The sequence below is a fragment of the Marmota monax genome, unplaced genomic scaffold, assembly GCF_021218885.2.
Source record: "Marmota monax isolate L192 unplaced genomic scaffold, Marmota_monax_Labrador192_F-V1.1 WCK01_AAM20220418_F8-fsc00022, whole genome shotgun sequence".
Lineage (NCBI taxonomy): Eukaryota > Metazoa > Chordata > Mammalia > Rodentia > Sciuridae > Marmota > Marmota monax.
In genome coordinates, this window is record NW_026695215.1 from 13819823 (window position 1) to 13836796 (window position 16974).

Below are 16974 nucleotides of genomic sequence, written 5' to 3' on the forward strand. Positions count from 1 at the left end.
ATCTCTAATAATATTTAAAAACAGATCACTGGGGTGGGGGGCGTGTAATAACTATTTTACAGGCTTCCTGGGTTTATTTAGATTATCACTATTGAAAATACTTGATGAATATGGACCCCACCTAGCACTCTAATGTGTGCTAAGCTAAAGTTATACTTCATCATATTAAGTTCCTGAACCTCAAAGGTCACCTCAAGAAGACAACTCCTGCAGGCACTATTATTTAACCTGGGTTAATGGTCCAGGCCATTCCTTTCACAGCAGTAAAAACACTACCTATAAGGAAAATGTAGGGAAGGGGTACCACAAAGCAAGTAGAGATGTGGGTCCCCTGCTGCATTTGCCTTGCAGTTACATGCTGATTGCAAATGGTCCTAAATGACCAACCAAAATAATTTGTCCTTCAGCAAAGTTGGGGGACAGTGGAATAGCCTAGACTGTATCTAATCACCAGACTTCTGAAAGCTAAAACATTTCACTTTTCATCACTTCTAATTCCTATTCAAGTCCAGGACACTCTCTAAACTTGGGCCCATGTGAGACTCCCTGGACAATTCAATATAGAAATCAATAACCATCTGAGCTTCAGGGTCCATTCCTCTAGAATCATCTGTACAGTAATCTTCAGGCTAAGTGCCACAGATAGTATGAACGAAAATAGGTACTGAAACCTTTTATGATCTAAAGGACACTGTTATTTTCATCAACCTTTCAGGAAATAAACTGCCCAATATATCTTCATGTGGTTTTCAATGTCATTACCTAACAGATTTCCCAGAATCTACTTTAATTCTTATTCTATGAAATTGTATAGCCATATAGTTTCTTGCTTCAATTTTGTTCCCACTGGTCTTCATAAGAGGCAATTGATCAGTGTGCTGTGCTATAACCACCTTATAATTAAATTAACAATCTACATGACAACCTTTTTAAAAAAAATATTCCCAGAATCCGGGCCTACCTTACTTACAGTAGTTATTTTAAAAGGTTCAAAATTATTCCCTGAACTATCCACAACATGACAAAGATAAACATTTTGTGAATAATAGCTTGATGCATGTGGCTTGGATTTACCTTTTGGTCATTTCTCTATTACCATCTGTTATAATGGTATATATACATATATAAAATTTTTTCCAGATATTAGAAATTTTCCACATTATTCTCACTTGGGAAAATCCAAAAGATGTGTTAAAATTACAAAGTTTGAATGTCCCAGTAAAATAATTTAAATATTCAAATTCTATTGACTGATGATATAATGAATATTTTAAAAGATACTAAGCTTGCATTTTGATTGAGTTCTGAAACTGTTATAAGCTTCAGAGATTCATGCTTCTTCCTTTTATTCTCAACTAATTATAATTTTAACTTTTAATCTCTGCAAAGAAAAGTAGATTTCAGAAATGAGCATTTATTTGTCAAGCGCCATTTCAAGTTATCTTGGTAAATAAATGCTCAAAGCTAGAAGCACTATGCATTTGTGCAAGAGCCATGGTAAAGCATTACAAAAACATATGTATTCCAGATTAGACAATGTTTTCTGGATTGTAGACAACTGAAGTGGTTTTCAAACTGAAATCTTAATTGCTGATATTTAAGATAGAAAGAATTATATTCTTTTCATTTGTAGATCAAATTGACATCTGCATCAATACAGATTTCAATAAAAATAACAAAAGTAGACTACTAAGATGAAAGAAAAGGAACTAATATAGATCCAACATCCACTATGCTGTAATGTATTAAGTGCTTTCCACCTCCCACTCTGACTACAACTTTTCTACTTGTGGTCACATTTAACTTGCTTTCTAACTCTTTAAAATAAATATTATTAGTCCTGTTTTATATATGAGAAAACAAAGACAGAGGTTACTCAGATAAGAAGTAATAGAAACATGATTTGAATAAAGTCTTTCTAATTCTGTGGCCTAGGTACTTTCTATCACCATGAATAAATTCTGAGATGGTCTCTCTATATGTAGCCCACTTGTTTGGATCAATTAGATGTAAAGGTTTAATATTTAATTGTACTTTTAGTTCCTCACAGATAAAATTCTTTGCCAATGAGGACATACTAATATATGAATTTGGGATGTGATATGGTCAAGCTTCATAATTCACAGGGATCTATAAAAACTTAAATTTACAGAGGAAATATGCTGATGACAGTCAAAGTCAAATACATTTCAGCAGATGTATCAGGACATACATATGTTCTACATAAAGAGGATTGATAAATACTTCCATAGTATCTTAACAAATATAGTCAATGCTAATGGAAATATGTAGCAATCCTGTGCACACTGAAAAATTTCAAAAGCATGCTGAACACTAGCAAAAGAATTCAAACATGACAAATAGAGCGAGCAAGTTGGAAAAGATATCTAGCAAGAATTCAGTGACTATAAAAAGCAGATCATTTTTAATATGCCACTCTAAACAATGCCTTCTACTATAAGACACAGAGGGATTTTGAAATTTTCCAGACCGATAAAAACCTAGCAGTCTTCTTTTTTACTTAATTATTTTTAATGTTTATTTTTTAGTTGTAGTTGGACATAATACTTTTATTTTATTCATTTATTTTTATGTGGTGCTGAGGATTGAACCCAGGGCCTTGCACATGCTAGGCGAATGCTCTACCACTGAGCCACAACCCCAGCCCCTTTGCTAAATTTTTGAGTTCTAATCTTTTACTCTAAATTTCTCTTTACAAATATATATGTATATCTACTTTTTTTTCTATTTTTCCTCTTGGTTACAGATCTATGTAGAAAATGTAGTCTTTATCTTATTTAACTGACCCTCAGAAGAGTGAATTGAATTAATCCTATTTCTCAAAAAATATATTTATGAAATTTGAAATTTCTTTCATTCATCATGACACTATAATTACAAGGTGACAAGGAAATCAGAACTCTGGTTGTGGCACTTAAAGAAAAAGATCATGAACTGAGTTTTCACTCAGTCTCACTGGGGAAGGAAAGAAGCAGGGGTGGTTTTGTGAGAGAATGAATACTGCAACATCAAATTCTCTCCACCAGGAAGAATCCCTGCCTTCTCCAAATAAGGGCAACTGAGGAAAAAATCTTAGACTGGCCTCTCTCCAACAACCACCAGCACTGCTCATTCTGATACTAGTGGGGTATAGGTATGCATGTGGATGAGGCTGTGAGAATGGAAGAAAAAAGCAAGAGGCTGGGAAACAAGGAGAAAAACTAGACTTGAGAATGTTTTGGTCATTATGATGATTCATATATTATAAGCTTCACTGACATTTAGTAAATGTAACATAGCTAAATAATGCCAAATAATCTGTTGTAGAACCTAAATGAATCCTTTCAAAGATGGCTTGTGATAAAAAATAAGATTTATCACAGGAGAGAAAGATAAAGACTTTACATCAAATCATTACGTCCAATTGTCAAAACTAGTTCCTACTGCGTTTGTAACTACAGTATCCTATCACTATAGAAGGCACTTTAGGTCGAGAGTATATATGATCAAAGCATTGCTCTGGTATTTTTTTGTTGTTGTTGTTCTGCTATTTAATTAAACTTCGTTTCTGTTTCTTGCTTGTCGTTATTCATTCTATAGGCATATTAAGACAACACAGCATGAACAATGCAAAAAATAAATATCAACCCAAATGGAAAGAATAAATGGCACTAATAAAAAGAACATTCAGAAAGAATACATTTTTAGAGTAATAGAAAAGTACTAAATACAGTACCTACATTAGGAGGGGTCAAATCTGCATTTCATGAAGCAAAATAGGAAAGTATTATATATTATGAGACAGATAACAGTAGCCCACACACAAGACAAGTAATGAATACTGTAATATTTTTCATGTACACCAAAACTATTAAAAAGAGAATAATACTGGAGTCAAACTGCTTTTCAAAGGAGAAAAAAAAGCTACCAATAATTGTTTTTTTTCCTCCAAGAGATAATTCACTATCCATATTGGTGGTACTCATAGGATCATATTTTAAATGTCTTGATAGTTTCCACTAAATTCTTATGGAGAAATGACAAATAAGATAATTTACCCCAGCATTCTCTTTTAACCAAAACCAACAATCACTTTATGTAATTTGAACTTTTTAATAGATGCACATGCCTACACACAATAAAGTGCATCTTCTACAATAAATTCCCTAGCTTTGACAACGAAGTAAGACAGTACCACAAGAAGAGAAATACAATGTTTCAATTAAAGGCAGAAACAACATACCTTCCAATAAATTTATATCGATGTCATTATTATCAGGTTTGTGTAGGCATGGATATGTGTTAAAAAGATTAGCTACAAAGGCTAAATTAAGTTTAGGATTGCCTGAAACCACATCAGCAGGAGTAACAAACTGTCTGCAGCCTAGTTTATCTGCTTCTTGAAGCATGAATTCAGCACGCTTCAGGTCATTTCTCTCCTAAACAAGGAAATAAAAATGGTTAAGATTAAACCTTTTTTTGATTGGCATAATTTTTATAGTTATAGATATCTCAACTCCCCCCTCCCCTTTTTCTAATCAAAAAGGAAAAAGTCACTCAGTTTTCTTGCTGGGACCACTGAGTCATATTTAACACTCCTTGCTGAAATACTCAACAAGCCCCTCAAATATTATATCAGTAAGCTCCTGTTGGTTAAAGTGTAGGCAACACCATCACCTGGTAGAGTGCCAGGCTTAGTTGCCTCACCCATTCTACATTGAGTAGTATTTCCCATACTCTTTTTTCAATGAAAAACAGCTTGGAATCATATAACACTTAAAATCAGAAAGAACAGCAACTTGCAAACCCTGGAAACAAACAAATCAAGCCAAATGCTCATGAATGTGAGAGTAGATGAATGAACTGGTATATTCATACAATGATACACCATGATATAATGATATATCATGATATAATGATGGTGTATCATTGTATGAATATACCAGTTCATTCATTAACTCCAAAATGAGTGACTCAGAGACATTAAGTTCAAAATAGCACTGGAAATTTAAGTATAATGATAAACTTTACATGAAGTTGTCAAGGAAAATAAAAGATTTAATAAGGAATGCATTTGATGAAAGGAAACTACATAAAGAGAGAAAGGAAACTACATAAAAAGAGAAGCAAAATAAAAATGAACACAAAGATTAAAGATGGTGGTTACCAAACTGAGGTGAGGCAGAGAGATGAAGAACTGTATGGCTAAATGAAAATTATCATCAAGGTCTTAGTTTTCAAGTTAGATTGAGGGTTTATGAGGCTTATAACAATTTCAAAACAATCACAACTAAAAATGAAAGGAGGTCCATGTATGGGCCCATCAAGAGAGTTATCATAACCAAGGATCATAACCTATCTGATTCTGTGTACCAGAGTTTTAAAGTAGTAAAAATGTACATGATATGAGAAAATGATAGATTCAATGCCATTAAACAATAAAAGTTACAAAGGTAGATATCAATAGATCACAATATGTGGACCTTATTTGTATTGTAATTCAAATGAACCACAAAAGGAAAATTTGACATTTTCAAATTAATTAAAGATGTCAACAATAACTAGGTGATGTTATAGATTATTATTAATTTTTTAGGGATAAAGGGTTGTGGTCATACTAAAAAAGTATCTTCTACAAATACATACTGAAATGTTTATGAAATGATACAATGTCTAGAATTTGCTTCAAAATAATATACGAAAGGAGGTAAATTGGGAATAAATTAAATAAATCCACTGACCATGAGCTGATAAATGTTTACCTAGTAGATGAGCATATGGTCATTTACTATACTAAGTATTTTTTATAATAAATTTTAAATATTCCCTAAGTTTTTTAAGATTCTGATTTTTGACTCAAAGTAATTTACAAACTTCGCACAGTTTTACAATACTAACTTTCTGCTATATTTGAAACTAAATATTAAGGATAACTACACTTTAAATATTCAATACATTTTCATACACACATAGTCTGACCATATTTTCATGTTTATATAGAACCACCCCAAGTATTTATAATTTATGCTTAAAGAATAAACTTCCTAGGAAGTATGTTTGGTGGTTCAGGATCTATATCAGTCCTATACCATAAATACAAGGAATTGCCATGTTGTATTCTGTGTATTTCCAAAAGTAAACTGTGGAACTGATAATCAGTAGCTTAGCAATCTAATAACAGCTTCTTACTTCCTTTCCTGACACACATTGAGTCACAGAATCAACACATTCAGTTGCACTGCACCAGGGAAACGTCGATATAAGGTTGATTTGACACATACTCAAGGTTAGAATTTTGCAATTCCTTTTCTTCAGTGGCACAGGCAGATGGCTCAGCATTGTAGACTGGAGCTTAGGACGTGGAAAAATACTTCTGAAGAGCAAAGGGTCAAACTTCAAAGAAGGGCACAGAACGCCACCAAGGAATGCTGCCTGTAGAGTATTATACTCTAAATTTGAATATAATTACTCATCGAATTGACAGTCAGAAAGCAGAACAGAACTCTTACCAGGAGTTGAGGGAGGGGGAAATGAGGAGTTATTGTTGAATGGGTACAGAACTTTACTATGGAATGATGAAAAAATTCTAGAGAAATAGTGGTAATAGTTGTACAACAGTGTGAATATACTGAATTTCACTTGAACTGCATACTCAAAAATGGTAAAATTGGTAAATTTTATGTTACATATAATTTTACTACAATATACCAAAAGAAAGAAAGAAGGAAAATTTAAACTGCTCACATTAAATCCTGAAAGGTCAATGGCAATGGCAGTTCCATTTTCTCGGTCACCTTTAGGGGCAATCTGATTAAGCAGATGAAAATATGCTCTTGAATCCTTCAAGGAAAGAAAAAAATAGTATTTTTTAAATGAATAAAATCATCATTCATTTAGAGAAAAAAGTGCTCAATTTGAGAAAATTGTTCCCATTGCAAAGAGTAAAATAACAAACAACTCAGTGACTGTAATAACAGAATTACTTATGAGTTCCTACATGCATCATGCTAGTTTATGCTTCCAAGCTTCTAGCAATGTGGTTCTGGGTACCTGAAAGCCCCTCACCCCACCATTTACATTTGTTTACAACCCCAAGCATCAGGATCAATTAAGATTCAGGTCAAATATATTCTGGAAGGCTTCCCTGATGTCTCTATAAATGAATTAAGTACCCTTCCCTATATTACATAGCACCCATTGGCCATCTCTTTAAATAAACTGTGGCCACGTTGTATTAAATCATCCCATGAAGTCTCCAAAGACAGTTACCATAATTCCACATGCATGTAGCTCTGCCCATCAAAAAGCAAAGGCTATTTCTTTTTCCCTTTAATTTGAACTGGCCTTCTGACTCACTCTGACCAAAAGAATGCTGTGAAAGTGATATTCTGGACCTTCCAAACCCACATCTTAAAAGAGCCTCTGCTTCCTCCCTTTAGAATTTAACTTCTACATAAGAAGTCCACCTATTTGAGGCCATCATGCTATGCAGTGGAAACCCAAGATAGCCACATGGAGAGGCTTGGTGGAGGAGCACTGAGGCACTAGACATGTAACCTTTCTTGTACACCTTCCAGATGCACCCAAATGATAGCTGAATATACCCAGAGATCCCAGGAAAAAAGTATGTGAAGGAGAAGAACCACCCAGCCAAGATGCATCAACCGACAAAATTATGAGAAATAATAAATCATTATTTTAAGCCAGCAAATTTTATATGATTTGCTGTATACGAAAAGATAAATGAAACATCCTTACTAGACATTTGCCTCCCTGTGAAACTGTAAGCTTCTTCCAGGCTGAGTCTTTGCATTGCTTACTCCTGGCATAATGCCCAGCAGGAGGGGCTTGCTGTCTGAATGACCTGAGCTGAACTGAGTTTTAAAGGATCCAGAATAAGAGAAACCCCCCAAATAAACTGAATGAACACATAAGAGTTCAAAGTAAAAAATGTCACTTGAAAGATTGTCATCTAGACCATTACAGCAAAAACATAAGGTGTTAATACACCTAAAGAGGGCATATAAATTAAATACAGCACTACTCTAATTTTTTTTTCCAGATTCCTCTGGCAATACCTATCCTAGCAGTGACCATGGTTTGTTAGGCAGAAATGAGTGTTAAATTTTCCCTGATAAGGCTCTCCCAGGATAGAGGGAAGTGTTTTAAGCTTCTCTGGTCCAGAGACATACCTTAAGATTTCCTTTGCCTCCTGATTCCCTGAGCCCTCACACAATTTAGTTTCCTGTTAGATGATTACTGGCAAAATGAAAGAGTGTTGAACTAGTGAGACCCACAGGCCTCCAGTCGAGCCAACAGATGTCATTCTCAGTCCAAATTAATGGGCTCACTTAATTTTTAAAAAAAAAAAATATTTTTAGTTGTAGATGGACATAATACCTTTATTTTGTTTATTTAGGTTTTTTGTTTGTTTGTTTGTTTTAAGGTGGCGCTGGGGATTGGGGATCAAACCCATTGCCTCACACATGCTGGGCAAGCATTCTACCACTGAGCCACAACCCAGCCCTCTCATTATAATTTAGCAGAAATGTGACAAATAAAATAGTAAAGACTGTTTTAATCTGTTGAGGCTAGCTCCTCCTTCCTCTCACCATCAATTATAATACTTATGAAAAATCAATACATCAGTTAATTTTTAAAAATTCTGTGTATATAATTGGGATTTTTGTGAATATAATTTAAAAAACTATTTTTAAATACTTTACATTCCACATCCTTGGTTCATGTGACTAATTTGAACATTAAAATGAAAACCTTAATGTCTTGGCTGAAGTTGCTAATGGTGCGCCATCCTGCATTGGTGAGGTGGTAGTTCACCCACCGCAGAAGTAACTCCTCTGGAGAAAGCTTCATCAGCTCCTCCAGTTCTTCACCTTCATTCAGCAATGCAATCAAAGCTGGGATGAAAACGAAAAAATGTAAATTCTTCTGAATGTGGTTTGTGTCAACGAAAAATGAACATTTTTGAAGATCTCACCTTCATTCCTGGAAATCTCAATATCAGCAAAAAGACCAACTTTGATGATCTGCCAGAGAAGTCCCAAAACCAAGTGAGGTTTTCCTTCTTTGAGGTCCTGTGCACCAATGTTGACCACTGTACAACCAATGGCTGAAGCAGAATTCAGGGCTAGGTTTAGATTTTCCTGAATCACCAAAAAAAAAAAAAAAAAAAAAATTACAAATGAGGAAATACTTTCTAAGTTCCTGTCTACAAGTTATTTGCAAGAAATAGTGGATTCTCACTCCAGTCAGAATGGCAATTATCAAGAATACAAGTAATAATAAATGTTGGTGAGGATGTAGCAGAAAGGTACACTCGTACATACCAGTGGGACGGCAAACTGGAGCAACCACTATGGGAAGCAGTATGGAGATTCCTTAGAAAACTTGGAATGGAACCACCATTTGACCCAGTTATCTCACTAACCAGTTTATACCCAAAGGACTTAAAATCAGCATACTAAAGCAACATAGCCACATCAATGTTTATAGCAATTCAGTTCACAATAGCCAAGCTATGGAACCAACCTAGGTGCCCTACAACAGCTGAATGGATAAAGAAAATGTGGTTTATTTACACAATGAAGTATTACTCAGCCATAAAGAAGAATGAAATTATAGTATTAGCTGGTAAATAGATGGAACTAAGGAATAACATGCTAAGTGAAATAAGCCAGTCCCCAAAATACCAAAGGCTGGATATTCTGATATGTGGATGCTAACCCACAACAAGGAAGGGTGGGGAGAGGAAGAATAGAAGTTCATTGGCTTAGACAAAGAAGAATGAAGGCAAGGAAGGGGAGTGGGAATAGGAAAGACAGTAGAATGAATCAGACATAGCTTTCCTATATTCATATATGAATATATGACCAGTGTAACTCCACATCATGTACAACCACAAGAATTGGATTCTAATTATTCTAATTTATACTACATATATGTATAATATGTCAAACTACACTCTACTGTCATGTATGTCTAAAAAACAAACAAAAAGGGGTCAGTCCCACAAGACTGCACCTCCCCCCAATCAAAAAATAATGGATCGCATGAATTTCAGATTTTTAAACATAAAGTAATATTTATACAACTAAATTACTACTATTAAAAATCTCATGGTTGTAACTATCATCTTTATGTACCAATGAGTTCAAATATGAATCCTTAGGCCATAACTCCTCTAAGCTCCCACTCTAAGTTCTACCCTGTAAACACACTTATATCTACCTGGCTGTTCTTCAAGGACCTTAAATCCAGTAAGTCCAAAATAAGCAAATTTTCTCACCATGCTTTGCTGATCTTCCTTTCATCCCTGTTAAAACCTGTTTTTCCTTCTTTATTTTCTGTCTTGGATCACTGGACCAATTTTCATTCTTTCCTCCTTTCTCCTAAGTCAGAAACCTAAGAGAATCCTTGTGCTTCCTCGCCTCCCATGACCAATCATCTGTTTCTGTCAATTCCACTATCCAAATACCTCTGAAAACTGTCAGTGCCTTTCTTTAACAATTTCCTAACTTCCTAAAGACCATCCGCAGACTTACTCTCTCCAACCCATCCTCCACAATGTCCTGCTTTCAGTGATCCTAGTAAAATATAAAGCTGATAGTGTCCCCAGCTTTGAAATCCTTCATATGTCCCCTGTCACTACCACTGTCTCCTCTTACTTTGTTCTGGTTATACAGGTCCTCTGAACTTGCTGTGCCTTCTGCTTGGAACATGCTTCCCCCAAATACACAGTTGCTTTAAAACTCTGCTCAAATGCATATAACCTGTGAGATCTCTGATCATCACAGATCTAATCAACAGCATCATCACTGCCCCTGCTGGTATTAGTTACCCATATTTTACTCCTTTTCTGACATATATTTGTTTCTTGTTATCTCTCTCCCAACTAAGAGTATGGACTCTATAACAACAGGCACTTTGATCTGTTTGATGTGTTTTCTAGTACTGAGGCACATTTTATCTGCTCAGCAAACATTTACTAAATACATGAATGAATGGGTAAGAGTAAAAGAAGGTATGGAGGGAAAGAAGAGATTCATGTTTGAATCCTTAATGGGGAAATCAAAAACTTTCAGGACTTCACTCTGGCCTCACCTCCTTGTATTTCAAATGGTCTATGCTTTGGCCAAGACACAAAGTCCTTTGACCTGTGATGTTCCATTTCCTCAAGTCGCACGCTCATTCCTCACCTCAAGCATTTTCTTTCCCTACATCCTCTTCCACACGAAACTTCCCTATATCATAGTTAAGTTGTAAATATGTGAAAAGAAGGAAGCTATTAACATGCTCATGTAAATTTTCACTGTTTAAATACAGTTAATGGCATATTGCCTTAGAAATTTCAGTACTCTCAGTTTATTAGTGCTGGGGTAATGATTTTTACTTTTATAAAGTCTCCATTTGGAAGCACTTCTTTTAAAAATGATGTTCAATTAGTTTTCATTTCCAGAAAAATTTTAAAGTAACTCTGAAGATGGATTTTACAGGTGAGTAAACCGAGGCACAGTGGTGGAGCCTGATCGAGGCGGTCTCCAGAGCCCTTCCTTTTAATCACTATGCTGTACTAGCACTCTCATGTGATGGTAGCAATAGCAACTATTTAACAAAAGCAACTATGCATAGTCTTCAAAGCACAGTAAATATTTTAGTGGCTTTCTCAAGATATATACTAAAGCAATTTATCTTGCTAGGCTCCGAGTAAATGGTGTTATCTCTTGGGGATCAGTGAGGAGTAATTAAAGGAAGCATTTGGAATTATTTTTGTGGCAATGTTCTTTTAAATATAGTTCATCAGAAAGCAGCAGAACCAAAGAATCCCTCAACAACTTTATAATTTCATAAGTAAATAAATATGATAAATATGAAAACACTAAGTAAAGTTAAAATATTCTATGGAAGTCTTAGAAGATTTTTAATAGCTCCAGATGTTTTTAAGTTACCTTAGATCAAATCAATACAACTTTCATGTCATAGCTTCTACAAATTTAGGCTTGACCTCTTTTCTCTCCAGAGAACAAAGGATGTTTGCTCCACTTATGATTCCCCAGAATGCATCAACAGGGGGAAGAAATTGACTATTACTGGAATTATTTCAGTCTATCTTAGAATAACTCAATTCATATGCCTTGACAATATGAAATGGATTCAAAAAAAGTATGTAACTTCACCAAGCTGATTGTAAAAACCAAAACTTTTGACCACTATTCTCAACTTGGACACTGACAAGCAAAACCACACTATTATCTACATTAATATGGCTTTGTAAGATATTTCCATTGTCTTCACTGACTTTACTGTTCCTCTGTCTTCATGAGCATAATGTTATTCTTCCAGGAATCTTGAACCAAGGCAAAAGATTTGATTGCTCATTGCAGGCTTTGCCTAAAAGACCCATTAGCCTTCCAATGAAAAACATTAGTGGACAACATATACCCTAATATTCTTTCATTCCTCACCTTGAAAACTTCCCCATGTCACTCTACTTACCAGTCTTGGATTATTGTATAGAGTGGCTGACACAACCTGAATCCAGCTCCTCTCACCACTTCCCTCACATAGAAAAACTCACCTTAAATCACAATTCCAAATCCCAAATACTTCCCTCACCTTCCTGGCTCTAAGACATAGCTAAAGTTTTGCAGGTGGTGTTTTTCTCTTACTGTAGTGTGTTGGGGATATAAGAGGGAATCATTTTTTTTGGTGGTGTTTTTTTAAACATTGACTCTGCACACAAGTATATAAGGTGTCTTACAAGTAATTAATTTAAAGAAAAATTTAAAAAGTTGCAATGTGTATCTTTCAAATAAACAGTAGTTTCTATCTGGTAAATAAAAATTTACTGCCCTACTGTTAACAGGGAATAGGAGAGCTACTGTTTTCTAAAGCCACTTCTAAACATCTAAAAAAACAAGAACAGGAGAACTTCATGAAGAGGTTGCTCTCCGAACCTTACCATGGACAACTGCCCTGAGTACCCAAAACTTCTTTCTGTTGGTGGGAAAGATAAGGACAGTGGGAAACCACAAACAAAAGGAATATGAGAGAGGTGTTCCTCCCTGTGTTTGTGTCCTAACCTGTAACAGGAATACTAACAAAAGAAACAAGGAAAATGGCAGTTTATCTGGATTACCCATCCATTTTCTCCCATTTTTTCTGTGCAATAGTAAACTAACAAAGAAACTGCCCACTTTACCAGGTAGAAAAATTCACTCTCTTCTTTTAGATGGCTTCGTATATGCCCCTTCTATTTTTGTTTTTTATTTTTTATACCCCTTCTATTTTTTTTTAGAAAAAATTTTCAGTTGTTCATAGAATTTTATTTTTACTTATTTATATGTGATGCTAAGAATTGAACCTAGTGCCTCACACATGCTAGGCAAGCACTCTATCACTGAGCTACAACCCTGGCCCATATCCCTTCTATTTTGATTAACTATCCAAGTCTTCACTAACAGTCTTGAAAATGTACTATAAGTTTTTTTTTTAACTTCATACCACTTTGCAAATTTCCATAAAGGTTCAATTTCAAATGTATACACTTTTTTTCTTGTTGTATACAAAGTATATTCACACCATTCATGTCTTCATACATGTATATAGGGTAATGATGTCCATCACATTCCACCATCTTTTTTATCCCCATACTCCCTCCTTTCTCCTCCCACCCCTTTGCCCTATCTAGAGTTCATCTAAACTTCTTCCCAACTCCACTATGACTCAACCTCCTTATATCAGAGAAAACATTCAGCCTTTGGTTTTGGAGGATTGGCTTACTTCACTTAACATGATTTTCCAACTCCATCCATTTACTTGCAAATGCCATGATTTTATTCTCTTTTATTGCTGAGTAAATACTTCATTGTGTACATATACCAAATTTTCTTTATCCATTCATCTATTGAAGGGCATCTAGGTTGGTTCCACAGATCAGCTGTTGTGAATTGTGCTGCAATAAACACTGATGTGGCTGTGGCCCTGTAGTATGCTATTTTAAGTCCTTTGGGTATAGACCAAGGAGGGGGATAGCTGGGTCAAAAGCTGGTTTCATTCCCAATTTTCCAAGGAATCTCCAAAATGTATACACTTTTGTTAATGATTTATTTTATTTTTTTAGTTATATATGGACACAATGCCTTTATTTATTTTTATGTTGTACTAAGATCAAACCCTGTGCCTCACATGTGCTAGGCAAGCACTCTACCACTGAGTCACAACTCCAGTCCCTTATCAACGATATTTAGAGGGCTGTGCTATATACTAATTCGGTTAATAAGAAAGAAGGCACGACTTGTTATTTAGACTTCATCCTTATTTTACATCACATAACTTCTACACCATTAGGAATATCCAAATGAGAATTATAATGTTTTCCTGTTTAAGCTGTAATGCATGCAAGATAAAACTAAGGTTATATATATGTGTACATTTATATACACTGTACAAACATATGAAGTACAAACATATGTACTTAGTATGTATGTGAGTATATTCATTGCATTGAACTTTTCTTCTTTCTTTCTTTCTTTTTCATTTGGTAACGAACAGATTCAACTTCCTATAGCTAGTCTTGTGTTGGTTTCCTGATTTTCTAAATCCTGAAATCACTATTTTTTGTTTTGGAGAGTCTTATCCACATAATTAATTGTTTCTAATAATGATATACAAGCACAAGAATGCAGCTCAGTAGTACTCTGGGTAGATAAAAAAGGTGAGAAAGTCTCCAAGATTACAAGTCCTCTTCTTTACCTGATCTGCCCTTTTCCCTGCTTTCATAACTACTGTGCATTACTTCACCCTTTCCTTATCTTTTTCTTCTTTCATGTATCACATGAATATATATATACCACATAAATCTACCATAAGAAGGTGAAAAACATTATTAACACAATCTTATAATCTTTAACAAATGAATTAGGCTTCTTTGGGATAAAATTCCATGTGAAACTAGTAATTTTATAGCAAATCTATTATTCCCTGAGTTCTGAAATCCTGAACAAACAAGAGAGAGTTAATATCCATGGTAACACTTTCCCCTTCTCAAAATTCTCAGTCTTTTTTCATTCTATATTAGTACTCTCTTTCAAGCATCCTAAAAGCTTAGGCTACTGAAAGAATTCTATCTCTAAAAATAAAGGAACAATACTTAACCCCTCAGATCCATTCTGTAGCTACTGCAAAATATTTACAGAATATTTTTCTTTGTTTTTTCAATGCACTGTATACATGTACTAAAATTAAAACCAAATTAAGTTTACAAAAAAGTAAGAAATGTTGTACTTCATATTCATATTGTATTTCATATTGTACATGTTGTACTTCATATTCAGTGCCATAAAAATTTATGGGACACATGTATACTAAAAATAAGATGGAGATGAATATTTTCAATAATTACAGCTATTAGCTGAAGAGAAGATTCTAGCACAAGATGATCTGGCAACTGCAATTAGAAATGGGCTTCTTTAAAAATGGTAGTTTTTACTAGGGATATGCAACATTATTAGCCTACTGGCAAGTGAGAAATCAATAAAGCCATGTAGTCAACATCTAGTTTTATACTTCTCAAGAATAACAGGAAGAGGGAACTCCTTGAATAGTCTAAGACTAACTTTGTACCACTGACCTGAGGTCCTAGCTTCCAAAAGAAGAAATCTAACAATTTGAGCAAAATTAAGTTCTGTACTTGCCAAGTGAAGAAACAGATTAGCAGTAGTTAAATTTTAATAATTTTTGTTGTGACCACATATTAAATAGTTGTTATTGCTACCACCACATAAGAGTGGCAGTACAGCATGATGATAAAGAGGAAGAGCTCTGGAGACCTCTGGGATCATACCTTGGCTCTGCCACAGTGTGCCTGTCAGTGACCCAGTTATCTCATCAACAAATTCATGTACATGTCTACTATAAGGTTACAGGAAGGAGTAAATGGAATAATTCACATGGTGTGTTTAGAATAACAACTGGTACCTAGTAAGTACTCAGTAAATTTTAATATCTACCCATTTATGTAGACATTTTGAGGGCAAAATTATAATTAAAAATTTCTGGATTTCAACAAGATCTGTATAAAAAAGCTGAGTACAGAAGAATCTAGCACAAAAAGAATAAAAATTGTGTGATATGCTAAAACTTTGCAGTGCTGTTTTTACAACCAGCCAACAAGATCTCTGGCATCAGGACTTGGGGTGTACCTCAGTGGCAAAGGGCTTGCCTAGCACGCACGAGGCCATGGGTTCAAGCTCCAGAACCACAGGGGAAAAAAAAAAAGAAAAACTAGTATCAAGTAATCATTAACAACTTCATTATTACAATAACATAAGTTGAATACTATTAACTTAAAGTAACTTAAAGACAGTTACCTGAAATACTTAGAATCTTTTTTTTTTAGTTGTAGATAGACATAATACCTTTATTTTTTATTTATTTATCTTCATGTAGTGTTGAGGATCAAACCCAGGGCCTCACAAGTGCCACTCTACCACTGAGCTACAACCCTGGCCCTGAAGTACTTAGAATCTTAATTCTACTTATTACCAAATGCAGCTGAGTTTTTATTTAATAAAAACCAAGTTTTTATAAGAAAACAATTATATTAAATCAAAAGTTTTACCAGGGCCCAATTATCCATTAATAAAAACCTTATAGTTTATACGTAGTTTATACGATAGTAACATATTACTAGCAAAGGACAAATACTTACAGAAACAGTAAAAGGAGTGAGCTTTTTCTTATTAATGGCTCTTTCATCAATTGTATCTGGTTCAGATAAGTTGATCATTTTGCTAAAGAAAAGGGAATAATTTAGTTTAAAATTCCAGAAATTTTTTAATTTTGCAAGTAACCGTAATAGTTAAATTTTGAAGATAATAGTTAATTTCTTTAAATTGTTTATAATCATATCAGTTTCTAAAATCTAAGAAATATTTCCTATCTTAAAATATATCA

General features: G+C 34.4%; 1 protein-coding gene across 4 annotated transcripts in view; it reads right to left on the minus strand.

Moving 5' to 3' along the window:
• Pls1 (plastin 1) overlaps positions 1–16974 on the minus strand; it is a 118172-nt gene that overhangs the window by 21507 nt on the left and 79691 nt on the right. For all 4 annotated transcript variants that reach the window (XM_046431914.2, XM_058574807.1, XM_046431915.2 and 1 more), the window contains exons 6-10: positions 16730–16811; positions 8999–9164; positions 8776–8918; positions 6745–6840; positions 4244–4439 (exon numbers count right to left, since the gene is read on the minus strand). In XM_046431914.2, the coding sequence (XP_046287870.1) occupies positions 4244–4439; positions 6745–6840; positions 8776–8918; positions 8999–9164; positions 16730–16811 (683 nt within the window). The remainder of the gene's footprint in view (positions 1–4243; positions 4440–6744; positions 6841–8775; positions 8919–8998; positions 9165–16729; positions 16812–16974) is intronic.